Genomic DNA, 18,109 nt, shown 5'->3' on the forward strand with positions numbered 1-18,109 from the left:
TAAAAAGGAATTTAATTGCTTTAGGTCTTGTAAAACACACATTCAGGTGTTACTCTAGCTGAATTAGTTACCTTTTATTGTACTCGTGATGCCCCTTTTACCCGCAATTGTTTTTATGGGGTCAGAATGAGGGATGCCATACTTTGTATAAAGAGATTACTCTAGCTTTGAAAGTCTGTGATAAAGCAGTGCAAATTGCATTCTGTTAAGAACTTACAAAATTGGTTCATATTCTCATACATAATTTTTCTTCCCTCAAGACAAATATGGTCTCTTTAGAAGGCCTCACCAAAGTAGTTGATCCCTCTCAGCTGACTCCCGAGTTTGACGGCTGCCTGGAATACAACCATGAAGAGTGGATTGAAATCAGGGTTGCTTTTGAAGACTACATTAGCAACGCAACCCACATGCTGTCCCGGCTGGAGGAACTTCAGGACATCCTTGCTAAGAAGGAATTGCCTCAGGACTTAGATGGGGCTCGGAATATGATGGAGGAACATTCCCAGCTGAAGAAGAAGGTCATTAAGGCCCCCATAGAGGACTTGGATTTGGAGGGACAGAAGCTGCTTCAGAGAATTCAGAGCAGCGATAGCTTTCCTAAAAAGAACTCAGGGTCGGGCAACGCAGACCTGCAGAACCTCTTGCCCAAGGTGTCCGCCATGCTGGACCGGCTGCATTCGACCAGGCAGCATCTGCATCAGATGTGGCACGTGAGGAAACTGAAGCTGGACCAGTGCTTCCAGCTGAGGCTGTTTGAACAGGATGCGGAGAAGGTAAAGAGGGGACTGCATGTCAGCACAAGGTGGTCGGGTGGAGGCCGCCAAGGCGCGTGTGGTCAGGAGAACGGGGAGGGGAGGTGGAGACTGGTCGGCCTACGCTCAGTGCGCTCGTTGTAAACCAGGGAGCCTCGTGTGCAGGCTGAGTTGGAATCTAGTTGAGTTTTTCTCATTGGGCACCACAGTGCTATTTTAGAAATTTTGACTTAAATTTTTGATGGTTTCATAGATGCCTGAATGCCATTTTCAATTAAAAGCCAACATTTCATAGGGTTATAGATGCCTGTAGATGGTCAAGAAGACTATTTTCAGTCAAATGAAGGATAATGTCTTTGGGTTCTGTTATTGAAAGCAGTAAAAACGTATGCACATTGCGAATAGCTGTTCTTCCTCTCATACGAACCAGTGGCAGAGCCCCATTCAGACCTATTTTTTAGGGTGTTTTGAAAAGAAAAGGTAATGAATTAAAAATAAAGTTTCTGGGAAATATAGGTAATACTTAGCTATGGTCTCATGTTTTATTCTGATGCACCAAACAAACCAACTGGTTAAAGTCAATTCTTGTCAATTACTGGCTAGCACACCGATAGCATTGTAAAAACAAGCACTTGCAAATGGAGAAATATCAACCATGCACATGGATGAATTAATCATTCCTAATTTGAGTTCCTTAAGTTTTTTAAGCATGGACAAAAAATAATTTAGCAAATTAAAAACTCTATTATAAATCTTTGATATAAGCTGAATGTGGTGATACACATCTACATTTCCCACATCTTGGGAGGCCGAGACAGGAGGATTGCAGGTTTGAGGCCAGCCTCAGCAACATAGTGAGACACTCACAATTTAGCGAGATATTGCCTCAAAATAAACATAAAATAGGGCTAGAGTAGCTGGAGGTAGAATGCTCCTGGGTTCAAGTCTCAGTACAAAAAAAAAAAATCTTTGCTATAAAAGGAACTTTTGGAGACGACAGTTGAGTATTATTATTTGGTAAGCTTTGAGTAATACTTTGGCTTTAAATAGTGCCTTGGCAAAGACAGTAGAAAATATTACTTCCAAATACTAAAATAATACTGGCCACTGGCTGTGGGATTCAGGTTCAGGACGCTGCAGCAAAACCAAGTGGTAGTTATTTCTAGCTCCTGAGATGTTTCCTGTGAGCTGTTGTTGCTGCTGTGCTGGGGATCGAACCCTGGCCCAGTGCGTGCTGGGCAGTCCTTCCACGGAGGTCCACCCACTCCCCTTCTTCCGAATCTGCCCTAATCTATAATAGGAAGATCGTTATTAACTTCTTTCAGTCTTTTAATTTTTTTGAGTAGATTTTACCGCCTGCAGGTGCTCAGGTGCCTATTGACTTCGATAGTCATTGGTAATGCTCTTAGTAACAGGAGGAGAGCCCGGCCCCACCCACAGGTCTTAGGGGAAAAGCCCAGGAAGCAGCTCGAGGCTGCAGGCCCGGCAGGCAGAGAGGGCTTTGCAGTTAGGCAGGAGAGGTTGAGCACCTTATCTGTTTCTTGGCTCCTTGTAAGTGAGATTTTCTTGTAGAACCTGCAAGTTCAGAACTGCTGAGTTGTGATTAGAAATAAAAGCTCTCGCAGGGCGCGGTGGCGCACGCTTGTAATCCCCGCGCTTGGGAGGTGGAGACGGGAGGATCGCAGGTTCAAAGCCAGCCGCGCGCGCTGCCTTAGGAGACCCTGTTTCCAAATAAAATATAAAATCGGTCTGGGAGTGTAGCCCGGAGGTAAAAGGGTTTCCAGGAACCCCAGTACCACCAAAAATAAATAAATAAAAAATAAAAGCACTCTCTCTCTCTCTCTCTCACTCTTTTTTTTTTGTGTGTGGTGGTACTGTGGTTCCTGGAAACCCTTCTAACTCCAGGCTACACTCCCAGACCTATTTTATACTTTTTATTTGGAAACAGGGTCTCTTAAGCCAGCCAGGCTGGCTTCAAACCTGCGCAATCCTCCTGTCTTGGCCTCCCAAGCGCAGGGATTACAAGCGTGCGCCACCACGCCCAGCAATAAAGGCTCTTAAAAAAAATTTTATTGGTACATTGTAATTATAGTGATACAAACAGGCACACACACCTCGTTTGGTCTATCTCTCTCTACTTCCCACCACTTGACCCTCATCCCTTACAATAGCCAAATTTTAGAGCCAACCTAGTTGTCCGTCACCAGATAACTGGGTAAAGAAAATGTGGTACACACACACAATGGAATTTTACTCTGCCGTAAAAAAAATTATGTCATTTGCAGGAAAAGGGATGAAAGGAGAATCCTTTGCTAAAGGAGGTTGGCCAGTCTCAGAAAGCCAAAGATTATCTGTTTTCTATCCTGTGTGGAAACCAGAGAGAGACCAGAAAACAAAAGGGGACCTCAGATAAGCAAGGCTGTTCTGAGTGCGGAGGCTGAAACGTCAGGAGGCACGCTGTGCGTCGTGGCCACGGCCGCATCCATCATTTCCCTTTCTGCAGTGATTCCAACCTGTCTTTTTCCTTCTGGTAGATGTTTGACTGGATCACACACAACAAAGGCCTGTTTCTAAACAGCTACACGGAGATCGGGACCAGCCACCCGCACGCGATGGAGCTCCAGACGCAGCACAATCACTTCGCCATGAACTGTATGGTAAGCAGCATCAGGACCGCCGGGCACGTGTAAGCGCGTAGCACGTGGGCCCTAGCGGACGGCTCGGGCACCGGCGCCCTTACAGAGCCAGTGCGGCCATCGGAGCATCTCTTCTGATTGTAGCAGCTGACCTTCGCCTGGAGGGTGCTCTCTTGGGCTTGAGTGTCTAAGTATTTTAAACAAATAAAAATGTAAACAAGTGAACCAATCAGTAAAGCTTGACCCCATGCTTTGGCTAGTCCAGGAGCAGGGGCTCCAGGAAAGCTCCTCTAGGCAGAGGATCTCCTGAATGTCAGGTTGCTGGCTGCGCTTCCCCTCCAAGCACAGAGCTGCTTACCTCAAGGGCGTGGTCCAGCTCCTCTGAAGCGGGGGCTTCCCTCCGCTGGGCTGGAGGGCTGAGGGCTGCCCGCCTGGAGTCCCTGGGCTCCTTTGAGGCTGGTGCCTAGTTACCCGTGGGCTGCTGTGTGACTCCCAGAAGCCTGTAGGGGGAAGCAGCCGTTCTCCCATAAACACCTTGAATGTTGAATGCGCATTTTTCTGGTTTCTATAACTACATTAAAACTATCCATTGCTCTGTAGGTTCTGTGCTTCTGTAGATAGTTATGGTTCTAGGCATTTCATCTTCAGGGACAAGGAGTTTGGGGTTGAACTTTAAGCCAGATCTGGGAGAATTAACCACACTTAAGTCCTGTAGCATTTCTTACAGGGCAGTAAAGCAACAGGAACGGAGCCTGAGATGCCATCTGATTAAAGTTTGGTCAGTTAAGTGCTTCCGTTTAGGTAGTTTCAGAAATAAGATTTGGCAGCAGTATTTTTTGGTAATAAATAGCATCAAAAGGTTTCAGATTTCTACAGTATGATGTAAAAGAATTTCAATTTAAATTTTCACACCTAGGCATAAAAAGAACCGGAAACATTAGCCTTTGGGTATAACTTTTTAGAAGAATTTCTTACTAAAAATTTATTATTGCTTTATTCAGGATCTTTTGAAACTTAAACAAGTGTCAAAAGGCTCATTGAATCTGCTATACTACACACTTTACAAACTAGCAATGATAACATACATTCTGAACAAGCAGAAAATAGATCCCACAGTGTCATTAGTGACAGATTTAGGACTTAAGAAAATCGTGTGGAGGACACGAACTAAGCGTAGTGTGGAAGACGGGATGAAATGCTGGTGTGGCAGTTTTAGGTTCTGCCTTTGTTTACTGCAGGGCCTTGGGCAGGCTGGTTGACCTCTTTGGGCCTCGCTTGCCTACACTGTGAAGATAATACATTCTGTTCTCTATATTTGCAAAACACTAAACATTGGTGTAACACGTAGTGAGTGCTCAATAAATGGTCATTATCAAGTGCGGGTGATGCCGCTTGTCTCCATTTTCATTTTCCTTTAGATTTTAGTGCTTTTTGTTTTCTCTTTCCTGCACCTGCCTAACTTTTCTAAGCTCAGTTTTAATGAGAAGGCGTGGGGTAGCTCTGTGCTGCGCTCGGTGCTGCCTGCTGGAGGAGCGCTCCAGAATGGTCCTGATCCTCATTCTAAACACGTCCACGAACCCTCCATGACCATTTGTGACATTTATTTATGTAGAACAGGACCTGCTAACCTTCAGCTCTTTCTCTTGCTGTCTGCAGTGTTTTTGAACAATTTTTGACAAAATAAAATTCAGACACCAACCTGGAAATTTGACAATTTTTAAAGAAATCATATGTAAAAATTCCAGCCATTCTATACAGATATTTATAAAAGCTATGATAATAATAACCTAGGTATAGGCACATTTAAGTAGGGAATTGCACATTGCCTTATCAATGGATATAAGCTATTTATTTAGACTCTGGGCTGCCATATATACTCATTTGTGTGTGCTATTTGTGATGGGGAGAAGGAAAAAGTATAAGACATAGACTGGTGCAATCAGCTCGGAAAGCTCACTGATCATACCTCTGGCTATGATCAGTGGTTTCCACAGTGGAGCCATCTGCCTAGGCTTCTCCACATCCTAGTCGAAGGCATCTGCTTGTGCTCTTCCTAGCAGATCGTTGGATTGACTTGTCCTCTTTAAGGATTCAGAGAAAGCAAAATTAGCAAATGCAGTCGCCGATTACTTTGAGAAGGGGCGGGGAGAATCTGCACGAGAGAATGGGCACGGGTTGCTGCTCACTTAGCAGGCATGAGAGCCCTGCCGCGCTCGCAGGCCAGAGAGCTCCATGTCCGAAAGCTGACCGTGGCCTGGGCCCCCACCTCTCCGTGCACCCTCTCTCCCTCCCTCCCACCGCAGAAGTGTGGGGTCGTAGTTGATTTTAGCCTTCACCTGCAGCCCAGAAAAGCGGCTCAGCAAGAGCTCGGGCTCCATTTCCAGACTGAGGCGACATCATCACGTGCTGGTTTGGGTCAGAAATAGAGGGAGAAGTTGGATAAAAGAAGTTGCAGAGAAAGAAAGGACAAGTGAGTTCTCTAGGTCGTTCACTTGTGTAGGCCGCGGGCATCACAGCGCAGGGAGGAGGCAGGCCCTCATTTGCAGGATCTCTGTGGGAGACAGTGGAAGAATGGCCCACAGGCGTCTTGCAGAGGGAGGAAAAATGTAGGAGTGTGGGTACTTAGACCAGGGGCGAGGGTGGGAAGAGCTTAAGATGTGCCTGCCGTTTGGGGGATCCACAGAGAGGAGCAATAGATGATAATGTCACAGAGATAATAAACGTTATGTGAAGAGCAGGTTGGAACTTGTTGAAGGTATACCCCCCTACGCACGCACACACACACACACACACACACACACACACAACCTTGGATGTAATACTGAACCTACAGAGAACTGTAGGGAAAGGAGAAATGCCATAGCCAGAATGTGTTTTGCAAACAAGTGGAGTTTTTTTGTTTGTTTTTTAAGCCTTCTATCCCAATTTTTGGAGTAAACAGGTAGCTTTGAAGATTCGCATTTCAGCAGAGTGGAAGAGCGCAGTTTAAAGGCTGAACACAGCATTGTTGCGGCTCTGCCTCAATACATACTCCTGGGAGAACCCACTTGATCCATCTATAATGGCTTCTCTGTCGGCACCACACATGGCTTGGGCTCACTAGGAGAGCGTGCTTTCAGACAAGGAGCCTTGGGTTGCTAAGTGTGTATGCGTTAATCTCTGGGTTCTAGTTCCAAGCTGGAACCTCGAGTCCTTGGGTTCCGTGTGACTGCTTGTCAGAAGGCTGGCATCTGGGTCCTTGTCAGTATTTGAAGCCAAGAAGTGAGTAATGGTGTATCTGTGGGCACCCACCTGTGCATTTGACTGCCTTGTGCTCAACAATTAGGCCTTTCCGCTGGTTGATTTATAATCTTATGTTTTAAAAATAGAAATCGGAGCCAGTACGTAGGGTTTGTGGCTATCCGGACAGCAGAGAGGTTTGATGGTATATACCAGGTGATACTTTAGTAGGCGGTGTCTCAGAGAGCAGCCTCTCCTTTGCCTTCTCCTAACGAGTCCACTTCTTCGGAATCTTTTGCAGAATGTATATGTAAATATAAACCGCATAGTGTCGGTGGCCAATCGCTTGGTGGAGTCCGGCCACTACGCCTCCCAGCAGATTAAGCAGATTGCCAATCAGCTGGAACAGGAGTGGAAGGCATTTGCGGCCGCCCTGGATGAGCGCAGCACCTTGCTGGACATGTCCTCCATCTTCCACCAGAAAGCCGAAAAGGTCAGTGCCTGGGAGCCCCAGCCCTTCCTGCCTCGCGTAACCTCAGTAAGTGCCACAGGTCCCGGGAGGCCTCCTGGGCAGCACTGACCGTGCGCTCCGACTGTGTCCTCGGGTTTTTTCTTTCTTTCTTTCTTTTTTTTTTTTTTTTGGTGGTACTGGGGTTCCTGGAAACCCTTCTACCTCCAGGCTACACTCCCAGACTTATTTTTATACTTTTTAAATTTGGAAACAGGGTCTCTTAAGCCAGTGCGGCTGGCTTTGAACCTACGTGATCCTTCTGTCTCTGCCTCCCAAGTGTGGGGATTACAAGTGTGCGCCACCACGCCCGGCTGTGCCCTCAGGTTTAAACTCCAGCTCTCTTTCTCAGTTCTTTAGTTTTCCCTATTTGTAGAATAAATATAAAAGTATCTGCCGGAGAGCAGCTTCTTACCCTGTACACGTGGTTATTTGTTTTCGGCGCACTGAGCGGCGCTGCGCAGTGCCCGGTGTGTAGTAAACACCGTTGTTATATCCCTTATCCAAATGCGTAGGGCACAGCTAACCTGTAAGCCATAGCTGCTGTTTTTTTCCTCCTCCTTCTCATTCTCTCTTCGTTTGCCCTATCTTTACTGTGTGTGTGTGTGTGTGTGTGTGTGTGTGTGTGGTACTAGGGATTGAACACAGATGCCTTCTACTTCTGAGCTAACACACACCCAGCAGCCTTATTTTCGTTTTGAAACAAGGTCTCTCTAGGTTGCTGAGGGCCTCACTCTATTGCTCTCAAACCTGTTCTCAAACCTGCTCTCCCCTCTCTCTGCTCCCAAGGACTGGGATTGCGGGCGGCCCCCACACAGCATTTGTTACCTCTGTATCGTTCCCATTAGGGTGTTTTGGCAGCAGCCCCAAAGGCCCGCCAGTGGTTGATACATCAGGGACTTGCCAGGGAGCAGGCACTGGGCGTCGGGGCTGGGGCACGCTTCTCTGCGGTTGGCGTGACCTTCCCCTCAAGGTCAGAAGGTTTGTGCTGCAGCTCCTCTGTGACAGAGTCCTCTGCGGGCAGCATCGTCCTCTCTCTCCGTAGAGTGTCTTCACCTATCTCTCTGGAAACATTATTTCTACAGGGCGACTCCCCCAGAGCTCCCATTGCCCAGGTTAGGTAGGGTACACATCCCTGCCTTGCTTCCAGGGCAAGGGCTAGCTCTTTGGCCTCCGCAGCTTTAGGGAGGCTCTGCCAGCCAGGGTAGGCCGCCAGATAGCTATTGGGCACGCAGCTCGCATTACGTTTCACAGTAGTTAAACCATAAAGATCCCGACTTCACCCTGGCCTCATTTCCTCCTGTGCGGTTTCCAAGCTCGTGTTCAAGAGTTCATGTGTACTGCACGCTCATCACACTTCGCATGCCTGTGTAAGCAAGCCTGCCCAGACAGACACACGGAGAGGAAGCAGGAGGAGGGCTAGCCTGGGCCTCAGGCGCTGCGAGGAGGTGTGCACGCGCAGTGCCTGTCAAGATGTAGAGCCAGGAGCCTTTAGCTACCAGGAAGCCTCCTGTGGGGAAAGGCAAGTGGTTATTGTGCTTAAAAGGAAAAATATTGGCCTAGTTTTCTCAGGGATCGTTTTATGGGTGGAGGCCGCGTTCACTGAGATTCGCACTTGCGGTGCTGAGAAGGAAACGGCCTCTCTCTCATCTCAGCAGTCTTTGTGGCAGAGCGAGGTCCGCGGCAAAGGTGAGGGAGAGGCCTCGGCTCGCCCAGGATCGCAGCGAGCAGGGAGAGTGCTGTCAAGACAGTAACTGGCAGCAGATTCAACTCCAGGAACCTTTTAAATGTGAAACAGTTCAGGGGCTGAGTGGAATAGAAAGAGAATAAAATCTCAGTGGCCTCATATAAAAGCTGCGAGTGAAACCTTAGAGTTTCACTCGCAAGGATTTTTCTGCTTACTAACCTTATGCTAATTGAATAATGGAAGAGAAACAGAAGTCTATACCTGAAGCAAGTTTTCCAAGTAACAGGGCCCTCCTTGGCAGCAGTCGGCTCCCTCTCCACGGCCCCGTGGCCACCTCTGCTCCTTGGTGGACATCAGCTACCTCTCCACGACACTGTGGCTACCTCTGCTCCTTGGTTGACATCAGCTCCCTCTCCACGGCCCCGTGGCCACCTCTGCTTCTTGGTGGACATCAGCTCCCTCTCCACGGCCCCATGGCCACCTCTGCTCTTTGGTGGACATCAGCTCCCTCTCCACGGCCCCATGGCCACCTCTGCTCTTTGGTGGACATCAGCTCCTTCTCCACGACCCCATGGCCACCTCTGCTCTTTGGTAGACATCAGCTCCCTCTCCTCGACCCCATGGCCACCTCTGCTCCTTGGTGGACATCAGCTCCCTCTCCACGACCCCATGGCCACCTCTGCTCTTTGGTGAACATCAGCTCCTTCTCCACGACCCCATGGCCACCTCTGCTCTTTGGTGGACATCAGCTCCCTCTCCTTGACCCCGTGGCCACCTCTGCTCCTTGGTGGACGTCAGTTCCCTCTCCACGACGCCATGGCCACCTCTGCTCTTTGGTGGACGTCAGCTCCCTCTCCACGACCCCATGGCCACCTCTTCTCCTTGGTGGACGTCAGCTCCCTCTCCTCGACCCCGTGGCCACCTCTGCTCCTTGGTGGACATCAGCTCCCTGTCCTCGACCCCATGGCCACCTCTGCTCCTTGGTGGACATCAGCTCCCTCTCCTCGACCCCATGGCCACCTCTGCTCCTTGGTGGACATCAGCTCCCTCTCCTCGACCCCATGGCCACCTCTGCTCCTTGGTGGACATCAGCTCCCTCTCCATGGCCCCATGGCCACCTCTGCTCCTTGGTGGACATCAGCTCCCTCTCCACGACCCCATGGCCACCTCTGCTCTTTGGTGGACATCAGCTCCCTCTCCACGACCCCATGGCCGCCTCTGCTCTTTGGTGGACATCACCTCCCTCTCCACAACCCCATGGCCGCCTCTGCTCCTTGGTGGACATCAGCTCCCTCTCCACGGCCCCATGACCACCTCTGCTCTTTGGTGGACATCAGCTCCCTCTCCACGACCCCATGGCCGCCTCTGCTCTTTGGTAGACATCAGCTCCCTCTCCACGACCCCATGGCCGCCTCTGCTCCTTGGTGGACATCAGCTCCCTCTCCACGGCCCCGTGGCCACCTCTGCTCTTTGGTGGACAGGGAGGATGTACTTCCTCCTCTGGCGTTGCTATGAGTGGAAGAGAAGCTGTGTGGTCCGTGCGTGTTTCACCTCTCGTAGCCAGAGAGCGTGAGAGCACACCCTCACAGGTCTGGGAGCTGTGTGGATGGGTAGCAAGCCTCCAGAAAGGGAGGTTAAGGTCATCCGAGTGCACTTAAAGCAGGACAAGTCGCTTGAGAGCGTGGCACGTAACCTGAAGCACAGCACAGAGGAAATCCTCTTCATGAACACGCCGGGATGTGCAATTGGAAATCAACCCCGGAGATTCATTGGAGAGCTGGCCTGCCCAAAATTGATCTAGAGCTGGGGCCCGTGGGACATTTTCTCCTCAGCGTCTCATTATTTAAATTTCCAAACATACAGCGAAGTTGAAAGGCCTGGTGGTGTTTGTATTTGGGTAAAAGGAATGGTTGTCATGTATGGATTTGAAGAAAAAGTTAAAAGAATCCACTATTGAACAGAACTTCATAGGTTTCTGCATAAAGTGTAACAGTGTGCACATGAAATGGCCACAGAGGAAGCCAGAAATGAGTTTAAGCACAGCGTCGGCTGGGGAAGAGATGGCGCGCTCGCGTTCTGGACCTTGATATGGATGGGGCATTAGGACATCTCTGCGAAATGCTTCCTTTTGGGTGAACGCAAATTGGATCTCTTCCCTGTCGCTGAACAGACAGACTCTTGGCATTCTGCTGCCCGGGAGATGATCCCATGAGCTAAAGGAGTTTCCTCTTCCCAGGAGACAGCAGGAACAGGTCAACTTTGTTCTGTTTTCAGAGGTCAGTCTGGAAAGGATCAGACACTTGGACATCCGGGGTCAGGTTTCCATTTTAACCACCTTTCTTATTCCCACCCAGAATTTTCACGAGGAAGTTTAATCTGATTAGGGGGACGTAGTGTTCGAATATGCGTCCCATGCCTAATGGTCTTACTGAGGGAAGCAGCCTGTGTAAAGACTGAGCTCTTGGCTGACCTGTGCGCTCCTGTGTTTCTCTCTCGGTGTCAGTTCTCGTGTCTGTGTTTGCTGATGGCTTTATAAAACATAAAGCAAGACAAAGACTGATGCTACATACATCATTCCAAAGACGCCTTCAGACATGTCTTCACCATCCTCTCAGGTCCTCCTCTCCAGCGAAGCCAAAGGAGAATGCTGGCTCGCAGATCTGGAAACAGCCCAGCGCTGCTGATCTCACCAACGCACTAGTCTAGGGGCTCCAGCCTCCACTTATTTTGGATGCATAGATACCCACTTGATAGTCCCTTTGGAATTACATTTTTATGAACAAAGAATTAACGTAACGTGATTTTATTATACCTTAAATTCCCCAGGTTTTACCGTTAACAACAGTAATTCAGAGCTGCATTGAACTGTGTGCTTGCGAGCGCTATGTGTGGCCATTTAAGCCATTTTAGGTTGAATAAAATTAACTAATAAAATAATAATAGAATGTTTTAAAAGTAGGATTAAGCTGGGCCGAGGTGGTACGTGACTGTAATTCTAGTACTTAGGGGGCTGATGCATTAGGATCACAGGTTCCCAGCCAGCCTTAGTTACTTAGCAAGGCCCTCCACAACTTAGTGAGACCCTAGTTTAAATGAAAAATAAAAGGTCTGGGGTGTAACTCACAGGCAGAATTCCCCCAGGTTCAATATCCAGAACCACCACCACGGGAAAAAAAAGTGAAAATTTAATTTCCTATCCACAGTATCCATAATTCACACACCTGGCAGCAGCAGGTGGCCGCTGGCAGGCACATTCTTTCGTCACTACAGAACATTCTTTTCTGACAGAGGCTGGTCTTCAGAGCATCCAGAAACCTTAAAACCTAATATTGCGTATGACTTTAAGGGCTTTCTGTACTTTATCAAATATAGAAGCAAAGATAGATCCAGTATTCAGTATTCGTATCGTTCTTTTACACTTTTTTTTTTTTTTTTTTTTTGGTGGTTCTGGGGTTCCTGGAAACGCTTCTACCTCCAGGCTGCACTCCCAGACCTATTTTATTTTTTTATTTGGAAACGGGGTCTCTTAAACCAGCGAGGCTGGCCTTGAACCTGCACTATCCTCCTGTCTTGGCCTCCCAAGTGCGGGGATCACAAGCGTGCGCCACCATGCCCGGCACACATATACAGTTCTTGAACATAAAATCTCTTTTCATCCATGTTGGTGGCACAATTATCCTTATCTGTATGGGGAAGTGATTTGGCCATGTTCCCAAACCCGGGACCTTCATTAACTGCATGGCTACGTCTTTTGTTTCCCTACATATTAAACTATTTTGTCCTTAGATTAATATTCTGACAAAGTTTTACTTCCCATAAAATTTTTATAAATGCCAATTATAGCTAGGCACACATGTGTAATAACAGTGTTTGGGGGGGCTGAGATAGGAGGATGGAAGGTTCAAGGCCAACACATGGAAACTTGGCAAGACCCAGTTTCAAAATAAATAGGGGTAAGGATATAGCTCAGAAGGAGAATGCCCCTGGTTGAACCCCTCGTACCCACATGCACACAAACAGTAACATTTGCTATAAATATGACGTAGACGTGATAATTACCATTTGGATGATTTTATCTTAAGGCTGGGTTGAAATATAGAGGAAAGTAGTAAGACTACTGCTTCGGTATTTCCTTTTGACCTTCAGAAGCAAATAAAACACATGTAACTATTTCCATTTTAACCTTATTTTACTTTATATATATACATGTATACAGATACTTTCTTTCATGAAAGCTTTATTAAAGGAATAGCCCAATTCTGGCTTGTGGTGAAAACAAGATTTTCATGCAATAGAAAGGAGTTGGGATAAGGAAAACAACACAAGCAGTGTGTCACTGAGTGTGATTTAAGGTACTCGGAGTGACCGTGGCATGTTGAGATTCATGCTGAACTTGCCTGCCTTGCGTTTCTCTCTTGAGACCGCCAAAGCTAGATTCACGATTCACGATGAAAATGCTTTATCTGCCCTTTGATTTCCCTGGGTAAACACAGGGGCCCAGAGGAGGCAAGGGAAATGATGAAATAAAAAGAAAAGAAAGGGAGTATTTTCTAGAAATTAAGACAGAAAATGAGTTAGGAAGAAAGAAATCTGAAGCTAGAGAGAGAAAATGTGCAGTGCGTGCGTGCGTGCGTGTATGCGTGCGTGTGCGTGTACGTCAACTTTTCAGTAAATCTCAGTTACTTAAAAAAAAAAAAAAAAGAAATCCTTCTGAGTAAGTATTCTTAGAGTTCCTATCTAGGAACTTCCCACTGGCCCTTAGTGTCCTGGAGATGGAGGGCGGGGGGCTGGCTGCTCAGGAGGACTCGAGCTCTGGGTGCTGGGAGGCAGAAGGGCAGGAGAGCCAAGGGGCTCCCAGGTGGGGCCTTCAGCTGGTGGGCTGACTCTTTAGGAAAATCAATCTGCTAATTACTCAGGTTCTTCTCTAGGGCGCTGTATGTAAATCACAATTTTTTTACCTGCTTACTTCAATTTGTCAAAGTAGCTGACCCAAACTTCCTTTATCTCCTATTCAACAAGACTTTAAAACACATACATCTTAAGAAATCACCGTTTTGTTCTACATTAGGATCTCTCTCCACTCCCCCGTGCTAGGGATGGTACCCAGGGCCTAGCAGGCGCTGCTACCACGCTGCGCCCGTTGCTGATGGACACAGAGGACCGTGCACTGGCTTTACAGAAAGAGCGTTATTGCATGGTGGTCAGCCAGCGGAGAGGACTGGAGCTGTGCACCCAGATCTGCCTCTGACCAGGCAGTAGTGGAGAGATTTCTGGGGGGTGGCTGCCTGTTGATGGGATGGTGGCAAGGGGACAGTTGAGGCTCTTTTGCGCAGGCGCAGATGTCCTCAGACCTCCTCCCAGGCTGTGTGCTCCTTTTTTTTGCGGGAGTTCTCTTCCATGCAGGGGATTTGAGCTCGTATCAAGGTCATTTCTGGCCAAGCTGGCTTCTGCTGTGGATGCCCATTCTTGAAAAACTGGTTTCAGACATCCTTGAGTGGATTCTGGAGATTTTTCCAGAGAAAACAACCAAAGCACTTTGTTATTTAAGGAATGTATGTCTGGGTGTGTCCAGGCCTTAATCAGTTTCAGTTGCTTTAAAAAGATAGTGTTGAAATTTTTTTGGGGGGTAGTGTTAATAGAGATTAAACCTAGGGGCTCTTTACCATGGAGCTACACCCCCGACACTTTTAGTTTTATTTATTTATTTATTTATTTACTTATTTACTTATTTATTTATTTATTTTAGCAGTGCTGGGGATGGAACCCAGGGGCATTGATTGTACCTCTGAGCTACATTCCCAGCCCTATTTTTTTTTAGTCTTTTTAGTTAGGTGTTTTTTTGTTTTGTTTTGTTTTGTTTTTGTTTTTGGTGGTACTGAGGTTGGAACCCTGGAGCTTTTCTGCCTCTGGGCTGTACTCCCAATCCTATTTTAGACTTTATTTGAAAACAGGGTCTCACTGAGTTGCTGAGAGCCTCACTGAGTAGCTGAGGCTGGCTTTGAACCTGTGCGATCCTCCTGTATCAGTCTCCCAAGCACAGGGATTACAAGCGTGAGCTACCACACTCAGCATCTTTCTAACTTTTGAAACAGGGCCTCACTGAGTTGTGAAGGGCCTTCCTAAGAGGCTGAGGCCGTCTGCAAACCTCGATCCTCCAGTCTCCGCCTCCTGAATTCTGGGATTACAAGCCTGGGCCACAAGGCCTGGCAGTTTCGTATTTTTAAACAGAGTCTTGCTGCATTGACCTCAAACTTGTGATCCTCCTGTGCCCGCCTTCTAAGTTCGGGGGTTACAGGTTTGCACCAGTGCCTGGCCCAACAGTGGAGTTGAATGCATATTAATAGTGACTTGATGAAGTCATATGTTAGTCTGACACTTCTCGGTGAATTGCGAGCCGTAGACTGTATGGCCAGCACTTGTTCCCAGTGTGGACCATCAGGCACACACTTTTTTCTCTTCTTAGGAGTACATTGTACTTTTGTTTGGAATGGACAGCAGTGACCAGTGTCCAGGAACAATTAATCGCTGACAGGTCCTGATGATTTATTAATGATGATGGTAAACCTCAGTCGATTCATATTTGAAAATGGTTTACAGTAATTTAATAATTGGCATTAAATGCAGTTATGGAAGAAGAAAGTGAAATCATACTTAAGAATACTCAGAATTGTCCAACCTGACCTAACTGACGATTCTAGAACATTCTACCCAAGAAATATTTAGAAATATGCTGAAGTAATCCTGTGTGTGTACCAGTGGGAGGAAGAGGTATAAAGTACTGTCATTACTAGTTCTACTGCCTTGAGGGTATTAAGAAGCCACCGTAAAAGAGGGTAATGAGAATACTCCCCAGAGCTTATGGTCTTTTAGTAATGTTGAAACCGTCAAACTACCCAACATCTGTTGACACTTTATACCATATGAATTTTTTCCAGCCCTGAGGTTTACATACAGCTATTTCTGAGCCAATATTAATTACAGGGATTTGCATAAACAATTATTACTTGGGCAACTTGTTTATTTTAAGGTCCTACAATACCAAAAGTAAACTGGGAGATTATTCTCAATATATATTTAGAAAATGCATGTTTAAATAGCCATCCTCTTCTTTCCCTGCTGAGTAGAACGACGCTCAAAACAACTGGAGTGAAAGAGGTTAAAACTCAGGAAATTGTGTTGATGTCTGTTTGGCTTAATTGAATTAGCTTCTTTAATTAGGCCTTCTGCACTTGCCTTTGACACTTAACTGTGATGGATTCTGATAGCATCTCCCCGGGAAATTTGGCAGTGATTTATCCACTATTGATGAGCGCTAGAGATGTGGGTGGCAGTGGAGAAAATTGAGGCCAGATTGGAAGCACAGTCAGCAGCCCTGGAAGGCTAGCGCAGCTCAGACTCCTCCTTTACATGCAAATTGGAAAGACCCGAATGGTTCTGCCCCTCCCTGAGCCTTTCTTGAAGTTCACGGCTGGGCAGCTTAAGCTGCTTTTATTGGTCTCCTCTTAATTCCTCCGTTAATTTTCTTTGGAAAGGGTAGACAAATGGGCTGCCTGCTCTTCCTGTTCGGTAATTGGTTTCAGCTACCTTGGTCTTTTTCCATAGTATTCTAGCATAAGGGGAAAAGCAAGGCTGGGGCCAGCTCCCCAGAGAAGCCTCTTCCTGCTGTTGTTCATGGCTGGCCATAGAGAGGGCCGTGGGGTGGCCTTTATGCCAGTTGCTGCTGGGAACATGAAGCAGGTGGAAATGCACATTCAGATGAGGATTGGCAAAGCTGGCTAGGGAGCCCCAAAAAGTGCAGGGCCGTGTTGTCCCAGGGGCATAGCCAGACCCACCAGAAATCTGAGGTTTCCATCAAAATGCAGGCCTGGCCCCATCACTGCAGTGCACTCTGATGGGTGTGGATGTTCAACCCTGAGCAGTCTTATAATCGCCCTCCACTACCCTAATTTTCAAAATCAAAATTTAAAATATCCCCTTCTTTATATAACTGGTCTGTGATAAATGGATAGAAACGCTCTTCTTTTTTTTAACCTCCAAGTACATGAGCAACGTGGACTCGTGGTGCAAAGCCTGCGGTGAGGTGGACCTGCCCTCCGAGCTGCAGGACCTGGAGGATGCCATTCATCACCACCAGGGGATCTACGAGCACATCACCCTCGCTTATTCTGAGGTAAGGGCCCTTTGACCTCGGTTGCCGGGCAACGGCACCGGTGCATCGGAGCGCGAGAAACTGCACAAATCGAAGTCTTGGCCAGTCCGCAAAAGCTCAGAGGTGTTGAGTTCAGACCCGTGTGTGTGGGCAGTGAGTGAAGTGGGACCAGGGGCAGCGAGCTGATTTCTCATGCTCTGCCCGTTCTCGTATTTTTATCCAGTAAGTAAACAAAGTTCCAATCTTGTCTACATGTATTTAAGAAATGGGGATTTGTGTGCTACTCGGTCCTGTGACACCCACTTTAATATTCCTAAATGAAACTTCTTAGGAACCAAGGAAAACCTACTTTAGCTTCCTGGTATGTTACAAAGTGCACACTAAAAAGATATGTAAATCTTGCTGTCTCGGTTTTGTTTTGTTTTGATACTGGGGATGGAACCCAGGGGCATAGTACCTCCAAGCTACAGCCCCAGCCCTATTTTTAATTTTTTTTTTTTTTTTTTTTTTTTGTGGTACTGGGGTTCCTGGAAGCCCTTCTACCTCCGGGCTACACTCCCAGACCTATTTTTACATTTTTATTTGGAAACAGGGTCTCCTAAGCCAGCGTGCGCGGCTGGCTTCGAACCTGCGCGATCCTCCTGTCTCTGCCTCCCAAGCGCGGGGATTACAAGCGTGCGCCACCACGCCCGGCTAATCTTTTTATTTTTGAAACAGGGTCTCACTGAGTTGCTAAGGGCCTCGCTAAGTAGCTGAGTCTATCTGAGAACTGCAATCCTCCAGTCTCAGTCTTCCGACTACTGAGATTACAAGTGTGCACCACCATGCCCGGCCCTCGTTGTCTGTTTTAGACATCCAGGGGTAGAGCCGGTCGTGGTGGCGCACGCTTGCAATCTGAGCATTCCGGAGGCTGAGACCGGAGGATCGTGGTTCGTGGACAGCCTCAGCTACTTAGTGAAGCCCTTCGCAACTTAGTGAGACCCTGTTTCAAAATACTGAATAAAAAGTAGGGCCAGGGGTGTAGCTTGAAGATCGGATGCCCCTGGGTTCCATCCCCAGACCTGCAAAAAAAAGAAATTGAAGGGTAGCATTTTCTTGGTTATTTTCGGGTCCATGATATAATTTATGTATACGTACCTGTTCTACTTTTTCTTCTCC

General features: G+C 47.4%; 1 protein-coding gene across 1 annotated transcript in view; it reads left to right on the forward strand.

Moving 5' to 3' along the window:
- TRIO (trio Rho guanine nucleotide exchange factor) overlaps positions 1-18,109 on the forward strand; it is a gene marked incomplete at both ends in the record, with an annotated part of 341,738 nt that overhangs the window by 136,980 nt on the left and 186,649 nt on the right. The window contains 4 exons of the mRNA XM_080704883.1: positions 261-773; positions 3,287-3,409; positions 6,909-7,100; positions 16,841-16,972. Of these exons, the coding sequence (XP_080561009.1) occupies positions 261-773; positions 3,287-3,409; positions 6,909-7,100; positions 16,841-16,972 (960 nt within the window). The remainder of the gene's footprint in view (positions 1-260; positions 774-3,286; positions 3,410-6,908; positions 7,101-16,840; positions 16,973-18,109) is intronic.

The sequence above is a fragment of the Muscardinus avellanarius genome, assembly GCF_963383645.1.
Source record: "Muscardinus avellanarius genome assembly, chromosome: 1".
Taxonomy (NCBI): Eukaryota; Metazoa; Chordata; class Mammalia; order Rodentia; family Gliridae; genus Muscardinus; species Muscardinus avellanarius.